The 23,543-nt window shown below is 44.6% G+C and overlaps 2 protein-coding genes and 1 non-coding gene across 3 annotated transcripts in view; 1 reads left to right on the plus strand and 2 right to left on the minus strand.

Moving 5' to 3' along the window:
- Window positions 1-1,226: 1,226 nt before the first annotated feature.
- The window catches only part of LOC146196766 (uncharacterized), a gene marked incomplete at its 5' end in the record, with an annotated part of 32,456 nt that continues 10,139 nt past the window's right edge, over window positions 1,227-23,543 (minus strand). Inside the window, 3 exons of the mRNA XM_084598514.1 lie at window positions 1,227-3,055; window positions 3,858-4,402; window positions 6,936-7,100. Of these exons, the coding sequence (XP_084454640.1) occupies window positions 2,779-3,055; window positions 3,858-4,402; window positions 6,936-7,100 (987 nt within the window). The remainder of the gene's footprint in view (window positions 3,056-3,857; window positions 4,403-6,935; window positions 7,101-23,543) is intronic.
- Window positions 11,860-11,932, minus strand: TRNAA-AGC (transfer RNA alanine (anticodon AGC)). Its single transcript has one exon. It is a non-coding gene; the product is annotated as a tRNA-Ala (tRNA).
- LOC146196768 (heterochromatin-stabilizing protein CFDP1-like) lies at window positions 12,329-14,586 on the plus strand. Its single transcript, XM_084598513.1, has one exon. The coding sequence runs from the start codon at window positions 12,564-12,566 to the stop codon at window positions 13,464-13,466; it is 903 nt and encodes a 300-aa protein (XP_084454639.1). The 5' UTR covers window positions 12,329-12,563; the 3' UTR covers window positions 13,467-14,586.

Raw genomic sequence — 23,543 nt, forward strand, 5'->3', positions numbered from 1 at the left:
ATTCGCATTTTCGGTAGCCAATGGGCTCTTGTAATAAGGAGCCCACCTAGTGATTGTGAGAGGTTGCCCCGGCTACCTCTAGCTTCCTCCCTGCAATAAAGTTTTTCCCGCACACACACACATACCGCTGGACAAATGTAAGCATAGCCAGATAAGACAATTTTCACTGCGAGTAATAACAGGATGGAACGCTCAGTCTTCAGCGTAATTTTAATACGCAATTTCTTTCTCCGAACATTGAAAACGACACTGAGAAGCGGACGGCACAATGAAAGCGTTGGCAGTCAAAAACAGCCAAGCCCGTCAGCCGAAGCTAAATTTCAGGTTCATAACATGCAACGAAAATAAATTTCACTCTTATTGAAGGCGACCGTTCGTTGTATTTTCCAACGCAATGGGACAACCAAGTATTGGACGGTTTCAGCAAGCGCTCTATATATATTTTTTTAGCTTTCTTCTCACAATTAAACCACATGCTAGTACTTTAAGTGCGTCTGTAGGCGTATTGCTGAAGCTATGCTCTTCACAGAAGACTGAATACCAGTGACCATGTGACGGAAGCTGCACTGCATTTTCGCCATTTCATACACTTCACCTTTTGACGGACTTCGTACCTAGCGCCGACAAATTTCGTGAAAGATAGCGACAATAAATGCTGCAAACACTGTGCGCACTGCTTTATTATATCACAATGCAAGCAGGTAACATTTTCCGCAGGCGCTAATGTACAAAGCTGTATTTGTTACTCACATTACTCGTCTGTGTATGGTTGGTGATCGAAACCTGAGATGCTAATTGTATTGTTGATGGCGAGACAGTATTAAATCGGAAAGAGATCTATGCGACCTTTTTGTTTGATTGTTTTTTTTTTCTTTCAATGCGATCAGTCAGCCACGCGATCTCGTAAGTGAACAGCAAGACAAAAACCTAACAAGTATTTCTTTCTTCCGTTTTTTTATTTATTAGCATTTATAACTCACATTAAGTTTAATCAGACCAAGACTGCATCAAAGTTTGCTATTTCGCACACTTATTTTCGCTGAAACATGCGAAACAGATATTGCATCTGACGAAGGTTACTGAATGTTGGTGTGGCTTCTAACATGAGCGCGTCGCAGCTTGCCTTTTGCTCATGACATTGCTAAGCTAAAACAGAGTAATCACGCAGCTTCCGCTCCCCCCCCCCCCCCACCCCCACCCTCCGCACACACACACACACACTCGTATCTATAATGCTGAATGCGAGGGAGTCTCAAACTAACGTAAGGAGTTTCGAATTGAACCGGGTGTATATTACGCACTTCACTTTCTTCGCCTAAGATAAGGTCAAGAGAAAACGTGGCGCATAAAATTGCAAAACTTTAATTTGTGCAAATAGGGCATATTTTATTTTCAGCCCTGGCTATGTTGAACCGCCTCAAGCCATAGTGTAAATATTCAGAGTTATGAATGGTGTTCTCCTACTAAGAAAGAAACGGCTAGTCACAAGAATGTTGAATGCGTGAATGTTAGAATAATAATACTTTAGTCTTTTATGGCATCTTGGTGAATCGTCGCAGGTGCTTTATTGTTTATACATAATGGTGTCAGATCTCTATGTTGGTGACAGGACTGCAGATGCTTCTCTTGTATGACATTTGCGCACATGACAAAAGTGACCAAGGTAACGCATTATGTAACAAAGTGCTCTAACGCTTTTTTTTTTTTTTTCGTCGACATGATATAGGTGCTGTGTACTGACTGCTAAATTTCGACTTCCAATGGCATAATATCAGCATTACTCGTATAAGGCACTTAATACATCTGTGACTTCGGACTCTTTCGACTGAAATATGTTTTGTGTCATTTCTACGACAAAGTGCGCTATAATCCATTCGTACAGTCGTATTAAGCGTCAGACTCGCGAAACTTTCGGAAGCCTAGCTAGTATATAGCTTTTCATAAAATCACAGAGCAAAACACTCATTACATCTCAAGAAAAGAAACAGATGACAAAGCCGGTAACGTGCCCCAAGCGGTATGTACAGACCCAGGCAACACGCGTTAATGGTGTAGCAAACAGCGCAAAACAAGCACTCATATCGCAAACACGACGTGACGCAGGCTTTAGACACGAGAGCACAGTGCTCTGAATGCAGGTGAGTCACTTTTGTTCCCTAGCATGCTTCGTTCGCAGTTCAGAAAGAATTTCTTATGAGTGCTAGATATCTTTACGAAACATGAAATGTTCGCAATGCTACCCTTATTTGAAGAATGCATAAGTGTTTCCAGTGCTTTCATTCCTCAAGAATTTGCCGGCCTTGCATCTCAAGCCATCACTTTATCGTGCTTCCTAAAGGTATTATACTATAGTGTGCCATTAGAACTCGCGCTTAATTAAACCCGACGACGGTGAGACGGTGAAACATCCTGAAAAAGACGTGAAATTTAATAGGATGTGGACATCAGAATACGATGCAGAACAAACGTGTTTAAACGTAATTGCTGTTCTCTGTGCTCTCGATAGAGCGGTGGTGCGAGCAGAGACCTACGTTTTTAGGTCACACTTAACTGCTTCTGTAAAACCTCTGTGCGCCCCCAATCGCCTCACTATATTTTAAACGCGAAAGTTATTCGTCTACATAACGCTATGACCGTATGATCAGGGCAAGTTATTTGCTCTTTGCACTGCACTCAGTTCAAAAGTGCTGTCGTGGGCTGTTTGCTTTGCCGTCGGCCGCATCGCCAATCGGAAAAATCGAATTCCCACATTTTGGTTTCAGTTCAAGCAATAGTCACTCAAAGCGCCAGCGCTTTCACCACCACAAGCCCGAGCAGCAGCAGCAGCAGCAAGTTGTTGGCCATTGACACCGCAGAAGGCGCTGACGATGGCTGGGGGTCTTGAAATCGAACAGCATAGACGACGGCTCCGGGAGAGGGCTGCAGCTTGAGCGGCGCCGGCTCCCCATACGTCCATTGTTTGACCATCTCCGGTGCACTGCTCTTTTTCGTCGAAGACGAACCGTGGTTCTTGCACGTCGTGGGCCAGGCGCGGCTCGTCACCTCCTGGCCACTCCTGTTGATACGAAAGCAATGAATGATCGATTTGCAACCAAGAATCGATGTGTGTTAGTATGCACCAGGTACACAGGTAAAAAGGTCTGGAAGCAAAAAGAACTTCTGTGCGTGCATGAAGACGCAAGTAAACTTAGCGCGGTCGAGTTAGAGACACAAAGAACAAATTGAAGCTGACGTAATCGAATTATAATCGCGTTCTGATGACAAAATACTGCATTTAACTGAACACGGAGTTAACGCTGCGAAAAAAGTGAAGTGCAGGTATCGTCGCTGGCGAGTTTCATAAGCAGACTACATTAATGATGTAACGTATACTTTCTGCATAATAATTTTTGAGGCCAGAGCCTACTTCCGTGCAGCCAACGATCAGTGAGTCCATCGTTCTCTGGCATGATTTTCAGCGTCGTGGGCATAGGAATTGACAGGCAGAAAACAATACTTCATTTCCAAACCTAAGTTTTTCAGGAATTTTTCAGATTTCCGCTCCCGAAGAAACATCAACCGAACCCGGGCCACACACAAAGCAGAAACAAGCGAGGATAATCTGTTTTTTATTTATCCCTGATGTGCAAGCAGACAAGCTCAGTAGAATAATAGTCTTGAGACATCAGATAAATCAAAATTTCTGGACAAATTTAAACTATTTGTTTATTATCCTGCATGGAGATCCCTGTTAAGTGTTAATACAATTTCAAGGCAACAAGATGCACCAATGTACAACGATCAAACTTGCGTCTCCACCCACGGTTTCACGTCTCCACCCACGTCTCATGAAAATGTGCTGACGCATGAACGTTCACCTGTTGAGGACCAGCTGAAAACAGGAGCCCTCCAGGGACAGCTTGTCCTCGCCAATGCTTACGGCCAGGGCACGAGGCTTGGTAAGATCCAGCTTGGCTTCCATGTTGGACCACGACTCCGGAAACAACATCGAGACGCCATTGTCTCCCAGCACCACTGCGTTCTGTCCAGGAAGCGACTTCCTACGACAGTTGTTCGTAATAGTCTCGTCCACGGTCCAGCCGACGCCATTCTCTTCCTTGGCGCCTTCCGCCGCAGCACCCTCTGCAGGGACGACTTCTTCCAGAAGGTTCTCCAGCTGATGCTCCTGCGGAAGGTCGTAGACGATGTGTGCCGAAGGCCTAGCCTTTCGGAGGCTAAGCAGTGCGTTTGTGTTCGGTGCCTCTCCCGAGGGCGACCAGATGACAAGTGTGGCGTTGGGCATCACGTCGAGCAGCCAGGAGAGCTGCGCCAGCGACCCCTGCACCATCGACGCCCGGACCTTGAAGGCAACCCGGGTCAAATAAGGGTGGCCGCAGGCCACAAGTCGCACCATAGATTCTACCTGCGTTCGGCGAAACACAAGGTGTCAAAAGTACGCCCCTAAAAGAGTCACACAGGAACTGTCAGAATTGAGTTCACTTACAACGAAGAACAGAGTAATGCTCGCATGTTACGAGCAATTGTGATTTGGTCATTAGCTCAGAACTGAGCAGACTGTAAATGAAATTTACTCGTGCCTGGGACCAGTGGGCCACGGCCACAGGCGGCGGATGGCCAAGCATGATACTCATATGTTGTACGTTGAGTTGAGAAAAAAAGCTCCGATAAAAATGGTTGAGCAAAATTTTAATTAAGCTAGGTATGAACTGAGCTGTAATTTATATTTGTACTAGAAACGTCCCAGAGCAAAATTTATGCCTGAATACGTGGCACAACGCACTTATTTCTAGTTTGACATTCTTTTCTGAAATATGATGTGTTTATTACCGTCTAAACCATTTAATGAGATAGCAATATTCTGGAGTAGCGGCAAAACACGTGATGTTGCTCGCCAATGTCAAGAAAGAGTTTTAAAAAATATTCAGCGAAAACGGTGCTTTTTGAGAACAAATAATGAAAGAAAACAAGACAAAAACATTACGCTACAAATTTGGTTTTGTGCGATTAAAAACTTCAATTCATATTAGTTATTTGTAAAACAACTTTAAACGCAAAAGGAAAATATTTGGTATTTTTGTATTTTTTTAGTGAGGCCATTTTTTTGCACTCCGCTGAGAAATTCGAAGGGCTGTCACATGACAAAGAAATTTGAAAGGGGGGGGGGGGCAAGTTATTATGGGTGATTGCTTTAGTCAGTTCAATAAAGATCCAAAAATTTTATCTACAAGATCGGAGGGGGTCGGGCGCGAATTCTGGCACGTTTGGCATGGAATGAGCCCACACGCTTCCAAAACCTAGCCTAACCTCTGATTGCGGCGGACGTACCCGTGAGTGCCAACACAGGCAAATGCCTGATTGTCTTGGAGACTAACAAAGATACGAAGAAGCCTCCACGCTTTGTACAAGAAATGAATGAGCAATTTTATTTGGAACTGATGAAATGCTATCGACCACGCAATACTGTTCGTGCTTGAACTTGCTCCTTGCAGACTGCGTTGCCTAACTATACTACACTGGTCATAAGACTGCCTTGGTCAATTTGAGAAGTACCTGGTATTGCAATATATATAGACAATGATTACACACTGAACATCCATGTCTTGTCAGTTACTGCTAAAGAATAGTAAAGCAAAGCTAAACCGTGAGCAAACCACAACTTCTCAGCACATTGCCATTGGCGTAGCAGGGTTAACCATCTGCTAATTTTATGCGGTTTCTTTTATAATATTCTTTGTCGATAACGCATTTTTATTATCGTGGCGAAAGAACATACTTCGTTATGTATTGTGCTTATGTTGATTCTTTTTTTTTTTTTTTTTTGTACGCAAGCTTGCCATAAGGCATATTATAGAAACTCATGTAAATGGTTTTCCGTGAGGAACCGGAGCAGGCTCCCGCTGTTAGCGTTGTCGGTGAGCCATTTAGAAAAGTCCTCTTCCCTTGTGGTGGTTAGTCCCACTTCGCGCAGAACCTGTGTCCTTGATGCCCTTGTCCCTGCACAAGTCCATAGCAGGTGGCGAACATCCACTTCTGCAGCTGGTGTGGAACACTTCGGGCATGTGATTGGTACGATGTCTGCTTGAGATTCCCATCGGCATGTTATCGACGGGGTAAGGGCCGCCCCAGCTCTTATCCTTCTAAGGGAAACCTCCTCCAATCTCGTTAGGTTATGAGGGAGAGGGAATCTACACGGGGGAATGAGGGCACGTGTACTTTTCCTTAAATAGGATGCTAAAATGGGAACAGCAGAGCGGGCATCAAAAGGGAGCCTGGTGGGGGGCGTATAGTGTTTGGAACTTCGTGTGTGAGGTGGTCAACTTTTCTCTGCTCAGCGTTCTCAGCATCGTCTTGTATCCAATGTATCTAGATGCGTATCTGTTTTTTTTTTTTATTGAGTGCGTGTTGATTCGTTTACGTTGATTTGCTCAGTAACAACTAAAACAAATGTTGGTAATACTACCGTGGACAATCTCCAGCAATATTCCTTCACTTCAATCACAGATTAATAGCAGCCATGGCGGATACACATATGTTAGGAACCTTGTGCAATAAATGGAGGCGTGCATGCCCGATTTTACAGCATAAAATTCCAAGCTAGGAATTTGGGCAGAGTATCTCTTTGTCACCATCTCCAACATAGATACTTCTTGGATTCTGGCCCGTTCACAGTTTACAAACACTAAATACAAACAAGCTGTTTACGAACATGTTAGCTTCAGTTCAGACACTAAGGTCTTCTCAAGAGCCTACGTTCGGGTTCTATCCATAACCGAAAAACTGGGCGAAAATGTCGCAGTAAGCCCAAATTCAAAATTTCCGGTTGGGTCGAAAGCTTGTTATAGAAAAGAAGCGTAGTTGCAACATGCATACAGGAGTATTCGAACCTAACTTGCCTCATAGTCCGAAGGAAGTAGGAAGTTTCAAATCTCGCATACCTGGCTCCAGGAGTACGAGCCCTTGGCCTTGGTGTTCCAGCCGAGGGAGATGATGGCGAACGGGTGGAACGGTGCACTCTGACGCATGAACGAATTCGCGTCCACGGGGGGTTTGCCCCCCGAGCCGGCCAGCACGTCTGCGTGAATCCAAAGGTCGACCAAATTCTGCGAAAGAGAAGGAGCACATTTACAACCCACACGTGGACTTGCAGAGCGAGTGCTCTCTTGCCTGATGTTCGATGGTATAGACGCACTGATGCAAAATTACTCCACTAAGCTTACAGATCGAGATGAATGTAAATTGCACTCTCTCAAAATAATTGACGTCTAATCCTTGCAACGGCTACATTACCTACTCGACTGCAGGTATGCATGCGATGTTTTGATTGTATACGTCCATCCGAGGAGAAACACAATTAAAGATTGCCACTAAAAAAATCTTAATTGATTGTTTTAATTATGTCAGTTGATTGCAAACGATCACGTGGTAGCAGCGATGACGTAGCATGTCCAGTCAAAATCCTCATCGCTTCTTTTAATTGCATGTACTTTCAGCAGCTTCGCTCGTAAAAGGTGAGAGTAGAATTTATGTTGTTCGTTCCTTTTCGGAAGGTTCTTAAACCCTTCCTGTCATGTAGTTCTGCGTGGAGAAGACCAGGATGCATACTTGAAAATGATGAGGGTAGAGCATGCATTTACAGCACGTGTTGGTGCATAATCAGTAAGATACATGAGGGCAGAAAATGTATGCGGATGTAGAAAGGGAACAGGGCGAAAGTTGATGTGAGGTGGATGTGAGGAATGAGGAAGCTATCGTCGGCGCAAGCATATGTACTTATAGAGATTTTATCCACGAGACGAGCCAACAAGGAACATACAAACTATCACACTCACTAAGGAACAGAGAACACCACAAGCACATGCGAACTCGTACTCGAGCCCACCGAAAAACGCATTACATTGAAAAAGACAACATATTCCGAGAGGACATAAGGGCGCAGCATTTTGAAGGAAGGAATGCCTCTTTGTTATGTCTTGATGATGTTGTGCATTCATGCATCACCTGTGTGCGATGCCTTTCATATGGTCCCGTTTCATAGTCCCGTTTCATATCTAAAAAAAATGACCGGATGTGAAGGCCGCCATATCCGATCATGCGTTATGGCCGGTGACGTCCCCATGTGATGGCTATGGACGTCTTGAAACGTCTAACCATTACTATTGGTTAGTGGTAGTTACAATGACCTCCAAATGCATGGGTTCCTATGGTCATCTGCTTAACTATCTTATTATTAGTCGTAAATTATCATGAAATTATCTTGAAAATGCCTTCAATCATGTTTCCATATCATCCGCTATATCGATTCAATAGTGATTGGCATATGCCCACATAAGGCATGCACCCGAAACGCGGACACATTTGATAACGACAGTATGAGCCATTTTTCGCCTTAATAACAGACACAATTACACACAAGAAATCTGCACTCATTTCCTCACTTCAGCGAAACTACTGTATTCCATATCACATCATTTTAGCGCTCGTTCTACGACAATGTTTTAAGGCGAAAGCCTTTAATGGCTCATACTGTCGTCGTTCGTTAGGTTACACTATCGCTGTCAATCGTCCTGACATCCACGCCGGGCACGTTAGAACGTATATAGTTCTTCTTAGCGCGCAGTTGCCATGAAGACTGTCGCCGTTAGTTAGTGGTATATAGCGACCGATAATGATAGTCGTAGTTAGTGATAGTGACTAGTGATGATAATGACAGAGATGGCTGTGACTTTGACGTCATCACCTGGTGACGTCATAAGTTGTGACGCCATGATCGGATGTCATATCCTGCCATGTCTAATACCCGGAACTGACGTCACGATGACGTCACCAAGAAATCCACGCATATACGAAGCTGGCCCCACCAGGCGCTTCCTCGAACACCGCACCACACAGCATACCGCAGCAGCAAACGCGGCGGCGTTTAATAATAATAATCGGTTCAGCAAGGGAAAGGCGCGGTGTCTATCACACTTGTTTTTGTGAACACCTGTACCGCGCCATAAGGGAAGGGAGGAAGGTGGGATTGAAAGTGGAAAGAGAGAAAGAGGAGCCGTAGTGGAGGGCTACGGAGTAGTTCGACCACCTGGGGATCTTTAACGCACGCTGACATCGCACAGCACACAGACGCGGCGTTGCCAAGTCTCCTGCGGCAAGCTGGCTTACTTCCCCTATTCCTCCCACTTATTGTGAATAATGTTTTATCAGCCTCGTTTCGCCTCCATCGAAACGCAGCCGCCGCGGTCGGGATCGAACCCGGCGTTTCAAATTGATTTACAGGAAATAAAAAATTCGGAGGACGCTTAAGCTTCGCCTTTAAGAATAGAACGCGATAGCGTTATCGCGCCCCGTTCGCACCGTCTACTCATTTGCTTGTCGCGCTTTTGAGTGACCCAAATACTTTGTTCACATTATACAACCCTCGTTAACTTGTCCAAAGCATGACTGTTTGGTAACTACTGGTTCTGAAACGTGATTCTGACATTAGACAATTTATTAATCCTTCCGGGACGTAGAAGCGCTGCCAGCCACCTTGCCGAAACGCGCGAGCCTCAAGTTGCAGTCGTACTTCGTCGGCAACATTGTTGCCGAGCCGAGCCGGCGCGATAAAGATCTCGGAGGTCATGCCCTGTCTATCATTCCGTGCGCCACACGCATGATGGCGCTACGTGCACGCCAAGCGAAGAGGAAGTACAGCGGAAAAGTAATTTGCCACTCGCTTAACTGAGTGTTCTGTAATTCTGTAATTTACATGCTCATTATTATTATACGCCACAATACACTTCTCTAAGGGACATTTCTGAGACAGTACCGCAATCAATAGACGTCCCTTTGTCCATTTCAAACCATGGTTAGCGTGCTCGTCTCGCACCCCGGAGGCCCACGTTCGATTCCTCAGGTCAGCGATTTTTCCTACTCGTTTTTATTTATTAATGCTTCTGGAATTTTTCGCTCACGGCCAACGCCGGTCGACGCGGGACGGCAGCCGCCGCCGATGACACCGACTTTTCTGCGACACGGGGCCCTTAACGCTATCGCGTTAAAAGTTGCAGTATCTGTCACAATTCTCCGCGGTCACCTTCACCGATTGATTGATTTATAGGAAGGGAAAGGCGCGGTAACTGTCTCACTTGTTTTCTGTGGACACCTCAACCGCGCCGTAGGAGAAGGAAGGAAGGTGGGAGTGAAAGTGGAAAGAGAGAAAGAGGAGCCGTAGTGGAGGGCTACGAAGTAATTTCGACCACCTGGGGATCTTTAACGAGCGCTGACATCGGTCACCTTCACCAAGCCGTAAGGAAGAGGAAGGTGGGAGTGAAAAAAAGAGAGAAAGCGGTGGGCTTCGGACCACCGCGCAATAGAGACTTTCGCCTCATCGCAGTTTAGTGATTCATGACCAAGGGCGCAGGAAGGCGCGCGCGGCAGCGCTCCACAAATGCTACGGAAATGAGGCCCAATGCAGTTTGGGTGGATACCGCCTGCGATGAGAACGGAGCCACAGCCCCCACATTTCCCACCTAACCTCCGAGCTTCCTTCAGGCACCATCCCTGAGAAGCCGAGGAGACCACTATAGCTATTGCTCTGGCATACACAGATAATAATAGTGATAATAATTGGTTCATAGGAAGGGAAAGGCGCAGTATCTGTCACACTTGCTTCTGTGGACACCTGAACAGAGCCGTAAGGGAAGGGAGGAAGGTGAGAGTTAATGTGGAAAGAGAGAAAGAGGAGCCGTAGTGGAGGGCTACGGAGTAATTTCGACCACCTGGGGATCTTTAACGTGCGCTGACATCGCACAGCATACGGACGCCTCTTCGTTTCGCCTCCATCGAAACGCAGCCGCCGAGGTCGGGTTCGAACCCGGGTATTCCACACAGATGCCAGTTACGTACTTAGTGATTTTTTTTTAATTGGTTCATAGGAAGGGTAAGGCGCAGTATCTATCACACTTGTGTCCCGTGGACACCTGAACCTCGCCGTAAGGGAAGGGAGGAAGGTGGGAGTTAAAGTGGAAAGATTCCAAAACCGCCATTCTGAATTATGCCAAGGGCCGGGTTCATCCCTCGGCGCACCGCCTGCTGTACATGCCTACCGCCCACCTCCCCCGACGGGTTGAGCTCATCCGGGTGCCTGCGCAGTCGGGAAATCCTGTCAAAGTGGCCGCCGGCTCCTTAGCCCGAGGGTCTAGAAACCAGGCACAGGCGGATCTCGTGGGCGATTTCTCAAAGGAGCCTATGCACCTATGCACTCGGCTGCTGAGTTCACCGCAAATTCCCGCGCTGAGCGCATCTATCCGCCAGCCCACACATCTCTCACTACCAGAGAACAGTCAATCTGGCGTCGCCTGCTGACACGAACGCGCTCTACCTTCAAAATTTAAGCCAGTATCCCTCATATGCACTTTGTGCTCCCGCCCCAAGGCCATCCTTACCCACAGCCAGAAAGACGAGCTATCGCATCTCTAACAAAACATCATAGTAGAGCAACTTTCAAAACAAGCGCGCGACTCGCACACCCACCGAGGCCATTAGTTGTTTCTCTGTCCGGTAGGTGGGGCAGCGTGTCCAACCTACCCCACTCAATTTGCTTAATAGCTCATGTTAAGAGCACGTAAGACCCAAACACCCTCATCTCAGGTTAGAAAACTATTAGCAGCCGACGGAATTTTGTAAAAAGATGCAGACACGTACTGATATTAAATCACATCTCAAAGATCGAAGGCGTCGATATTTCGTGAGGGACGCGCATCCGTTAGGCACGAGAATGTTTTCAAAATTATCTGGAGAGATAATTTACGTTGCTCAATATATTACAGTAATTAAGTTATGAATAATGAATATAAATAAAAACAATAAAAATAGAAAAAGTGGAGGTGCGGGGTATCGATCCCCGTACCTCTCGCATGCTAAGCGAGCGCTCTACCATCTGAGCTACACCCCCAACGAGAACGAAGGGAGGAAATGTTTGTAGTCTAGATGGTGCCTTAGTACTAATATTTATTTGTTGCTTGTTTTTTTACCAATGATTTTGTAAACAAACCAGTCAACTGAACCATCTTGCCAAAGAACTTATAAGCTTTACGTTGATGGGTTGCCGAAAAGGCCGAAACGAAATTCTTGCGACTCTTCCGCCCAACCTGCGACGTTGGCCGCCTTGGCCTAAACCCCTACCGCCCCTACTATGTAAAAAAGAAGAAAAAAAAAACTGAACAATTCATGTGAGAGAAGTCGAGTCAAAAATGCCGCAGATGTTACCTGAACATGACCCAACGTTACCTCATGACCTGAGCACACCAAAGCGTCACTAGCGTCACTTTTGCTAGATTACGCTACTTCGGCGGTGATAGCGTGGCTTACACCGTTAGCTGCTGTCACCAGCGTTTTGGTATGTTTTGGGCTGGCGCCGTTTTGTTTATGTCGTGCGTTCTTCTCTATACTTCGCTTAGATGGAAAAGTAGGTAACTCTCTGTGCCAAAAATACTCCAAGCGTTTCCCAATTGCGCCTGTAGGAGAAAAAGAAGGCGTCTTCAGCGAGCGGTAGCTGCCTCCTACGAGGATCGTGCTGTAGCAGCATGTCCACGTTCGACCCTGCAGATCCGGGCGACAGCTCCGAGAGTGAGGATGAGGACTACGTCCCCAGGGCCGATGAGAGTGACCGGGACGCGTCTGATTGTGGCGAGGACTTTGAAAGCGACGTGAAAGGACCTGCAGCGACGACTAGTAAGCGGAGGAAAAGAAAGGCGTCTCCCCGTAGGGAACGCAAGGGTGGCATTTGTTTGGATAGCGACGAAGAGGATCCGTCTCATAAGAGTGATACCGAGGACGCCGCCGTCGGCCGCGATAAGGCGGGGAGCAACGGCGGCAATGACCGCGACGACAACGCGAGGGAATCGGAAGCCGTGACATATTCTGCCCAGGAAAGAGCGAAAGCGGAATCCTTGTGGTCTGACTTTTTGCGAGACGCGAACGGCGTTCCGAAGAAACGCGCAGCAGTTGCTGCTGACCCCTGCCAAGCATCTACTTCATCTGCCAGCGGTCGAGATGAGGCTGGGGGTTCAGGTGAGAAGAAAGTGACGATCACTCAGTTAATGGACTTTGCAGGTGAGACCTTCAAAGTGGAAAAGAAGGTGGCGGCGGATTCCAAGGAAGCGCGGTTATTTGCAAAGGAGCAAGGGAATGTTGGTACTCAGGCCCAGTCATCATCTGCGTTGACTGGGAAAAGGCAGCTTGGTGGAACGGAGGGCATTTTAGGCCACCTCTTAAGCAAGAAAACAAAGATGAGCACGCTCGAAAAGTCGAAGCTGGACTGGGATCGGTTCAAGCATGAAGAAGGCATTTCTGAAGAGCTCAAGAGTCACAATCGTGGCAAGGGCGGGTACTTGGAAAAGCAGGCTTTCCTTCAGCGAACCGATGAGCGGCAGTTTGAAATTGAAAAGGGTCAACGTGCAAAGAGCAGGTCGGCGAACCGCCCATGAAAAGTTCTTTCAATGGCCTGTGCAATTGTTTGTGAACTTCGTCAGAGTGGTTCGAAAAAGAAAGTAACCTGCAGCATTCTAGGCCCAAAGCTAAGCAAAGGGTGCCTAGGACACTTTGACTATGCATTTTAAGGTGCTTTGAAATGATGGATGTCAATTACCTGCATCAGTCAATACCACAGTGCAAACGAAGCTTCCAGATTGGTTCGCTCACACACAAAACGCTCAGTTAGGCATCATGCTTTCCAGTATGTGTGTGTAGTATTTGCATGCAGGTGAAGGGAGCCCAGTATCCTATACAAAGGAAAAATATTCTTCCTTCACTACTACTGTCCAGTAGTATACAAGAGACAGTGCAATTGTGATTACCTTGAGTTTGGTTCTAGTGCTCAAATTTCTGAGTGATAGCTTCATGGACACTGCAGGGTTTGTGGAATTTGTAGACCATTTATTACAGGATGCAGCACAGGAAACCAATATATATGTACCTCTGCAAAAAACATTGTTGCAGTGTTTGCCATCAACGCATCATAAAGACCAGAATAATGTAACTAGATGCACTTGCAAAGGACATATATGCACCACGCATTGTGACTAAGTGTATGTTTTGTGTGCGGTCTCTGTGTATGTATGTGCTTATTTTGTCCTAAGTGCCTTGTTTGTGTTTTGTGTTGCATGTTGTATTATTCCTGTGTTCACTCTTTTCATATATCCTTTCTCTCCTACATCTTTCATGAATAGGCATCATGCCTCGCCAGGTGACTGTTACCATGTTGTTTCTTCTCCAATTTCCTATGTTTGACTTAATTTGCTCTGCCAAATAATTAGTGGCCAAGCTTGTAATTGGAATGGGAAGTAAACAAATAAAATTTAACATTCTAGTCAGTTTTGTAGCTTCCCATGACTTTTGTACTTAATTGGCCTTAGTTTCCTTAACTGGCAACATTGTAGGCAGCTCGGATTGAGATAATTGATAAGCTTGCTTTTAGGGAGCGTAACAAAGCCTTTGATTCATGTACTTCTCGCGATACTACATGCTCTCAAGCATATCTAGTCCTGCAGTACCATGAATTTGGAGTGATTTGCTTAAGTGGATTAAAGTAGTGTCCAAGACAACTCATATTGGCATCCCGCATGGTTCCGTCCATGGATCTCCTTGGTTTTTACTCTGTATAGCCTCGGTATTGCACATGACTAGTACTGACGCTGTGAACTGAGTAGCCTGGTGTCAAAACAACATGCCAACTGTTAACTCTTTCCTTATGGTGAAGAAAAATATCTGTGGTACTAAGGAAAAAAATATTTCTACAGAAACAACTAATGCATCTGTGAAAATGCATCAACATGTAGCTTTATAGTTGCAGTTTCTTGCAATATAAAAATTATGCCCAGAAGGAATTATGCCGAGAACAATATTTTGGGAAAAATATTCTTGTACTTCAGTTGCCTGAAAAAAATATGCCAGAAAATAACGGTTTCAATTGTTTCAGAGAAAACAACGATTAAAAAAGCTTTTGGAGTGCATAAGATCCTGTCTAAACTGTCTGCTATCACATCCAGCAGTATTACTCGTCCGGCTCTAGCACTTTTCTGGTTGTTGCATCAGTATTTGACATCAGTTGTGAACAGTGCCCCACAGTGGCATTTGTGCCATTTAAGAGAGAAATTTAGTTTGGGGAGGGGGGGTTGTCAAGCACGAGTACACATTATACACCCCTCATAACATTGTCATCCGGTGCTAAGTCTTATTCTGATCGTGGTTTAACTTGCAGTTCCTTTGTTTCCTTATTTTTTGGGGCTTGTTATGCAACCTTGTGACAGATACAGGCAGAGTGTGACTTTGTTTGGTAGGTTGAAAATTGCTCAAAAAGCTCTAGTTCAGAATCAACAAGTTGTTTGTTCTGGGAACTTGAAGCCAGTTCAGGAGACCGTTGAAGCTGTTGGCACAAGCGCTGCCTGCACAATGGAAAATAGCGTTTTTCACCATTGCACGCACTGCAAAGCATTGTAGTAGCTAATGAGCTGTTTCCACTTATCCACACCCAACATGCCACCATTCTATCAAGAGAATCTTTGGTATAGTTATTTTGCTGCAAAGTTTCTTAGTTTTGCAACTCCTGAACTCATTTCATGTTTATATCGAATTTTCTAAAGGTATTGTAAGGAAAGAGTTAATGTCCTTAAATCTGATTTTGTCATATTTTCGTGATCATGATATACTTATTGCTACAACTTGGCAAACTTTGCGATAGAACTGGGGTGGCACCTAAAGTTCTAAATTTTTTTTACGCTCCAAGAACATAAGCCACATATGATGTAAAAGTTTCACCAGTGTGCTTATATACTGCAACTTATTGCATATGCTTACTTTCATCTACTTTTCTTTCATCTATATTATTCTTGTTCGCAAAATGCTTAATTATGCAAAAACAATTTTCTCTATGGTTCAAAGAGATTCAAACTCTGCGCATTACATCAATGCATTTTATCTGTTGCTGCGCTTCTGCTCTGCACTGATATCTCAATGTATGCAAATTATTCTTTTGAAGTGGGTATAATTGCATATCTTTTAAGTTATTTCTGTCATTGTTAGTTCATTACTGAACTGCATATTTTAGTCATATTTTTGCGTCCCCTTCCATTTTCATTATTCGGTTTCGTGTTTTGGTTTGCACTTAGGACCCCTGTTCAGCCTTTGGCTCCTGGACCTCCCACATTTACATTGGATGCATGTAATGCGCTTGTGCAGAATAAACTGGGCAGATACTTTTAGAATATACTTGAGTTGCATTTAGCTTTGGAGGCTGTTTACACTACTGATGTTAGTATAGCATGTTTACCTTTCACACTTTTTATTTCTGATGAATTCCCTCCTTTGAAGTTGCAGACCTGAAAAATGCTTCGCTGGCCATCTTTTCCACCTTTACAGTTTGCTAATTTTTAGTTTTTTTTTTTTTGTCCCAAAAACCAGACGCTCTCATTTGCCCATAAAGCATCAAATTGGAGCCACTATAACTTTTTCCAGCTAATCATAATTTATTATTAGGAAAAAGCAGTCTCTGATATTTCCAAGCCACCTCATGCATACAACTTCTGATGTCTTTTGCCTTCGAATGTCGTTCCTTTACAAAAACCCAGCCACACTTGTATATGGTCACCATTAGTGTCATAGCTTGGAATGATACTGGGCATGTGTGTCTAACAAAGCACATAGGCTTTTGTGATATTTTAGTGGCAACATACTCTTTTTCATGTGGTGACACTGCAGACCCACACACAAAACATTTGCAGATGCTGCCAGGGTATGGGAATTTTTGGCCGCTTCTGCCACTTATATGCTAACCACATCCAGCAGCATGCACTAAGGAAGGGTTTTCATCGTCAGCCATGGAGGAACAGACACTGCTCCGTGTTAACGCTAATCAGCACGGGGAAACTGTCATCTTTGAATGGCGACAGCTTCCATAAAAGTAGAATTCTGTGCCGTTAATTCGTTCTTACAGGTCATGTTATACTGTTAGACAAGCGGAATGAATGGCACTGGCATAGTAGTCGTAGTAAACTTTATTGATAGCATTGTTTAAGCGGTCATGCAGGGTTGTGATTCCCATTTTGGAGTGATTTCTTCTGCCCAACCTGCAAGATCTTTTTAGGTTTGATGATTAAATCATTCCATGCCTCTAGTGAGGTAGCTGGTAGTCCTTTCGGACGGGGTTTGCCCTTGCATGCCCAAAGCTTGTGTTTGTGTGTAGCAATGTCAAATATGTTGCAATTTCAGCATTTTTAATTGAATTTTTCTTCAGAGATTGCATTAATCTGTAAGCACTTGGGACAGATCTTGTATGGACTCCCCTGTGTTTCATCCTTGCTCTGGTGAGTTCTGGATGAGGTAAAAGAAAGGCCCTCTGTCCTTCAATGCAGCCCTTGGTTATCTCATTAAATGGGTTTGATATTTCGATTTAGTTTATGGAGGGGTTGTAATTGTCTCTCTTGGTTAGTACTGGAGCCAGCCTTCACATTGCCAGAGTTTCCCGAGTGTGGTAGAATTATAAATGGGTTGCATAACACTGTTTCGACAATGCTATTTTCTGTTGCAACCTGCCAAGCTTTTGTCCACTGGTACACTCAAGGAGCCCTAGTTATACTAATTCGAGGTTGCTCTTTTTGAGCCACTGATGATGATGGCTATTGATTTTGTGGAGATGGCAAGTGCTCTTGTGCCATTGTGGATAAGCAGACCTTTGCTGGCCCATGTACCACAGAAAGCAGTGTAGTAACTTTGCCTTTTTTTGTGCGTGTGCGGCATGGACGTAAGCTACTTCAGGATTCTTTTGATATTCATTTTCTATGGCTCTGTCTCTGGCCGCGTCACTGCACATTAAAGGACCCCAGGTGGTCTAAATTTTCGGAGTCCTTCATTACGATGTCTCTCAGCCTTACTTGCGTTAAACCACACCAAACCAAACCTCCTACCATCATGTCGTCCTTGTTGCATGACTTTGGGGAGTGGTTTGATTTTGAAAAATGGCATGATTTTATACAGAATTTGATTCTGCATTAGAGTTGGAAGTTTCGAGTCAGATCAAGCCTTTGTAATATTGATCTACTAGCATTGATTCTGGAGAGCCTTTCTTCTTGAGCTATTTTATGAGCCTCTATGAGCTCATGCAGGGCATTATGAAGAAGCAATTCTTTCGTTTTGGTGTACTTGAGGCCGGTTGCTGCTTTGGATGCTGTTGCTGCAATGCTATTGACGCCTCTTTATCCACCTGCCTCAGTAGCCAGTATGGAAGATCGTACATTATTCTGCTGATTAGAAAGGTCTGTGTCATTCTGTACAGAACATCATCTCTCTGCTGGAAGTGGTATTACGTGGCTCTTTACTGTGGCAGCAGTGGATTCAAGACTAAATTCTGCATTTTAAAAAACAGGTTCCATAATTCTTTTTTCCTGTTAAGAAGTACCTGCACTGCATATTTTGTTGCAGCAGCGGCCCATTGTTTATGCTTCTGCCACAGTCGTTACGATGGCACCAGCTTTCTCCGAAATGTTGGAAGCTGACCCATTGCTTCAGTTGAGAGTGGCCAAAGAAGGCAGGTGCACACTCATGTAGATAAAGGGTAACACTTCGGACTAGTTGGTCTAGATAGTTGATTGCAATACTCTAGTGCAGCTCACACAAAACAGAACACAGGAGGAAGACAGCACATGTATTGACATTGCCAACTGAAATACGGCTTCTTTTTTGTTCTCCTTCCTAGGCTAACAATTACAGGTCTTTTTTTATTCTTTCTTCTTAAGCCAATAAATAGCAGTAAAAATGCAAGGATTAAGCACTATGAGAATTAAGGTAAGTCAGTTCCTTCTGCAAGAGCACAATTGAAGCCAAGCTAACAGTTCTGTCTCTTCATATGAATGACAATAATGCGGGCACAGAACATTGTTAGTTTAGATTCATTGGAGCTCTTGAAGAAGGAACTGATTAATCTTAATTCTCGTAGCTCTTAATCTTTGCATTTTTACATGTATTTATTGGCTTAAGAGGAACAAAGAAAAAAGTTTTGAGGGCACTGGGGAATTTACACTGCAGAGATGCGAAACCCGGAGTGTCTGCTGCACACGGTGCATCATGTCCGTTCTCATGATCATTATTATCAATTGCTCCGTCATTATTATCGCTACTGTCATCATTGTCATTATCACTAACTGCAACGTCATTGTCATTGCTACTATCATTCTCACGGTAGACGAGAACTGTGACGTACGTTTTACGATCCCGGGCGTGGCGCAGTTAAAGCGATCGGCTGGGGATCCGAGGGATGGAGGTACGATTTCTGGTGGAGACGATTTTTATTTTTTTGATGATGTCATCAGGACAATTGAAAAGTGACATCAGCCCATAGATCCCGCGCACAGTGCGCGGGATTTCGTTTCATGAGCCCAAAAACGGCTTCGCCTTAAAAGAACAATCTGTAATTGTTGGCTTAGAAGGAGAAATAAGGAGCCATGGTTTCAGTTGGCAGTGTCTTTTTATGGCACGAGTCTTTCGTATCTGCAATGCACCGTGGGTATGTGCCCCGTCGTGTTTATGTGGCATTACGATTGAGGATGTAATCGTATCGTCAACGCTTTTAAAGTCTTCCTCCTTTTTCTTTTGTGTGTGTGTGTGTGTGTGTGTGTGTGTGTGTGTGTGTGTGTGTGTGTGTGTGTGTGTGTGTGTGTGTGTGTGTGTGTGTGTGTGTGTGTGTGTGTGTGTGTGTGTGTGTGTGTGTGTGTGTGTGTGTGTGTGTGTGTGTGTGTGTGTGTGTGTGTGTGTGTGTGTGTGTGTGTGTGTGTGTGTGTGTGTGTGTGTGTGTGTGTGTGTGTGTGTGTGTGTGTGTGTGTGTGTGTGTGTGTGTGTGTGTGTGTGTGTGTGTGTGTGTGTGTGTGTGTGTGTGTGTGTGTGTGTGTGTGTGTGTGTGTGTGTGTGTGTGTGTGTGTGTGTGTGTGTGTGTGTGTGTGTGTGTGTGTGTGTGTGTGTGTGTGTGTGTGTGTGTGTGTGTGTGTGTGTGTGTGTGTGTGTGTGTGTGTGTGTGTGTGTGTGTGTGTGTGTGTGTGTGTGTGTGTGTGTGTGTGTGTGTGTGTGTGTGTGTGTGTGTGTGTGTGTGTGTGTGTGTGTGTGTGTGTGTGTGTGTGTGTGTGTGTGTGTGTGTGTGTGTGTGTGTGTGTGTGTGTGTGTGTGTGTGTGTGTGTGTGTGTGTGTGTGTGTGTGTGTGTGTGCTGCATTAAAGTGTTGCAATGAACAAATGAACAGACTCCTGTAACTAACGTGTCAGCGTGCAGTATTTCGTCCATGGAGTTTGCGTTAATCCAGATAGCACACGACGTCTGCAAAACGTCTTTGCGGGTGATATATGGTAACGGGAAGATTTTTCCAAGAATGAAAGATTACTAACATTGCAAAACGTGTGTTATGCGTACGTTCTTGTACAGAATTCTAGACGTGCGCATATCGAGCGGGAAATCCCGTTGACGTGCTGAAATATGGAGCGACCAGTATCGGCAAGGCGACCGAAGCGGTTGGCGGGAAGCTGTAGTGCCCGCAGGCACGGGTGCTGCATGATTTGCTTACTTTATGAGGTAAGTACGCTACGTAGTACGTAGTTTCGCCCTTAGCTAATTGACTTAATTCAGTCCATTGTACTTGTGCGATCTTACCTTCTGGCTAAGACAAATAACAAATTTTAGTTGCATTGCACAGGAGCTGAATTTACATATCAGTGGCGTTGTCTTGGCACGCCCGGCCCGAGGTGCGCATTCAGCCCCACATCTGGCCAAAATATTTTCGGTACATTTGGTACCGTGTTTGTCGCTTAACTGATTACGTTTTTGTGTGTCAGTCAGTTTGACAAGGACTGCTGCTTGAAGAGAAGCTGTTGCCGGAGGAATAAATAATGCCACAGGCAGGCTGTGCAAGGAGGCGAAAAGTATCTTGTTTTGCTTCCCTCGCGATGTTACCTATAAATAAAGTTGTTACCAACGAAATGGGTAGACGAAGGATTGGCATACATTGAAAAGCATGAGCAATCGCTTAGGGCAAAAGGGCGAAGAAATGCCGGGATAATAAAGCATAGGGTATTGTGGGGATACAACAGGTATCAGGTGTTGAGGGGTATTTGGAAATGAATTATCACATCACTTTGTTACCGACCCCCAGTTCGGGGGTATTACATAAGGGGTGCCCGGGCTGCCCGGGCAGGTTTCGAGTCATGGTCGTGAAGGTTTCAGTGGGACTGATGGTACAGGGCGTGTTAGCGTGCTACGGGGCTGTAAATGGCTGACGTCACAAGAGAACATTTCATATTTCTAGTTTTCTTCGTTAGTTCATACTCTGTGCATACAACAGGCCAATGGTGCATTTCATTTTATGAGAAAGATTCTATCAGAAAAATTGCGTTTTCGAGCGCATCCCCATTTCTCAACTTTGCAGTGACCAGCGAACCGAGATTTACAAGCCATTTTGCGAGCTGAAAATAAGAAAGAGCATGTGAGGCTTATTTCAACCACTGCGAGAAAACTTCTTAAAAAAAAAAAATTCAAAATCGCCATCAAATCACATATCAATATTTTTTTTTCTTTTTCCCGCGACTGCAGCGCACACCGGACAGAAGTGGTATACATCTAGGTGCTAAAAGAGTATTCCCACTTTAATTGTTATATAATGAAGAACGCCTCTTTTTTCAAAAATCAAAGAAAAAATCCCTGTCATTTCTCTCAAAATTTCCGAACCAAGACTAGAACGATACGAAAAAAAAAATAAAAACCAAAACGAGATAGTATGTTATTCTATTGCTTCAAAAAAAGCATAAAGGTCATCGTTAGAAGCGTCTAAATAGAGTTTCGAGAGCAAGAAATACGCCTTTCGCTGCTTAAAAATTTTGCCAGATTCTATGATTGAGACCTTCGACGATGGAAAGTGCACCCGAGTGCAGTTTCATGGAACAAAACTGGTCCGTGACGTAAGCAAAATGTGGTGGAATCGCTGTCGTTGTGTAAACAAAAGATTTCAGTCAATTGTCTTATCTCACAACACACCCATTAGATCGTCGTGTGTTAGGAAAAGCTGACTATACCATAGAGCACAAAGTGAAGACGTAAAACGTCAATACGAAGCTATTGTATATTTGTAAACGCCTCAATGTGTGCTTGCAAAGACGCTTCCACACTCTGTTCTACAAGTTCAAACTTTAATTAATCTCATTCGTTCATTTTGTCATCTCTTCGATGGGCAAAAGCGAAAAAAAAAATGTGTATAGAAGATGAGGGAATGCTTTCCTTAGCATATACGTGTAGCAGGCTTAGACCCATCGAAACAAATTGCTACTAGATAAAAATCCACAAATGTAATTTTAAATCAAACGCTCATTTTAAATGAAAATAGGGCATGGTTAGACTGTCGTGGAACGAGAAAGCGAGGGCCTGAGGACACGCACGACATTACATCGTGAGCGAAATATGAAGTGAGAAAATTACGTTAACAACTTCAAATGCAATTGGACGCATCCGTCGACAGCAGCCTGATGGCATCTTGCTTACGTCACTGATCCGTAAAATGTAATAACATGCTTCTCTTTGGAGAACAGAGCGAGTCTTAGAACTGGGTGGCCGCGGTTGGGGGCGATATATAGGGCGCAAATGCGCATGTGCGGAATACTACGCTGAAAGGGCGAAAGGCGTGGTAGGAATGGTTAGCGTTCCCCTATGCGCTCCGGCCCTATGTATATCGCAAAACTGCCTAAGGTCTCACTTTTGGCATTTAGGAAAGATTCAAAGCAGCCGACGGAATATTTGCTCCTTCAGCACCTTCATTTAAGCGCTTCTGATAAACTTCGATCAGGTTTGAGATTTGATATAATTGTTTGGAACAATATAGTGCGACATATTCTTTTTTAGTCTCTGTCGCCTCCCCCTGTTAAGAAATATGAATAAAAAAATTGGAGATGCCTTTTTCTTTGATTTTAAAGAATACATTCACAAATGCCCGATTCGGGACAGTGTTTACCGTGCTTTATTTTCTGATAACAATGCAGGTCTGTATGCACTTCTAACACCTAGATGCCTACCTGTTTTGCAGATTAGAAGATCTGTCCAACAGACGCGAAGAAAAAAAAAAATCGGATGATTGAATATTTCATTACAATCAATTTTTTTTTAATTTCTTCCAGGGAGCGGTAACTTTCAATGGCGGAAATAAGCTTGACATAATCTTTCTCGCCGCCTCATTTCTCACTCAAATGCTATCGATCGTGACTTGCACATAATGATTCATAAGTGAATGCAATGTTTCGAAGTAGTGGTCTGCATGGAAACGCTGCCTCTGACACGAAGTAGTTAGCATTTTTTTTTCAGAGCGCAGCTCATTGGCGCCTGTTCCTGCGTTTCGTGTCGTCGTCGCCGTTGTCCCTCGTAACCAGCTCCACAGCCGGGGCAACGTGCGCTCCTCCCCCCCACCCCATCCCTCCCTCCCTTTCCTCTTTCTCCGTGGCAGCGACCGCGCGTGTTCTTCGATTGCTGCGCGCGCGCTCCTGTCGTCACCGT

This window comes from Amblyomma maculatum, chromosome 3, assembly GCF_055883805.1.
Source record: "Amblyomma maculatum isolate TAMU_Amacu chromosome 3, ASM5588380v1, whole genome shotgun sequence".
In the NCBI taxonomy this organism is placed as follows: Eukaryota; Metazoa; Arthropoda; class Arachnida; order Ixodida; family Ixodidae; genus Amblyomma; species Amblyomma maculatum.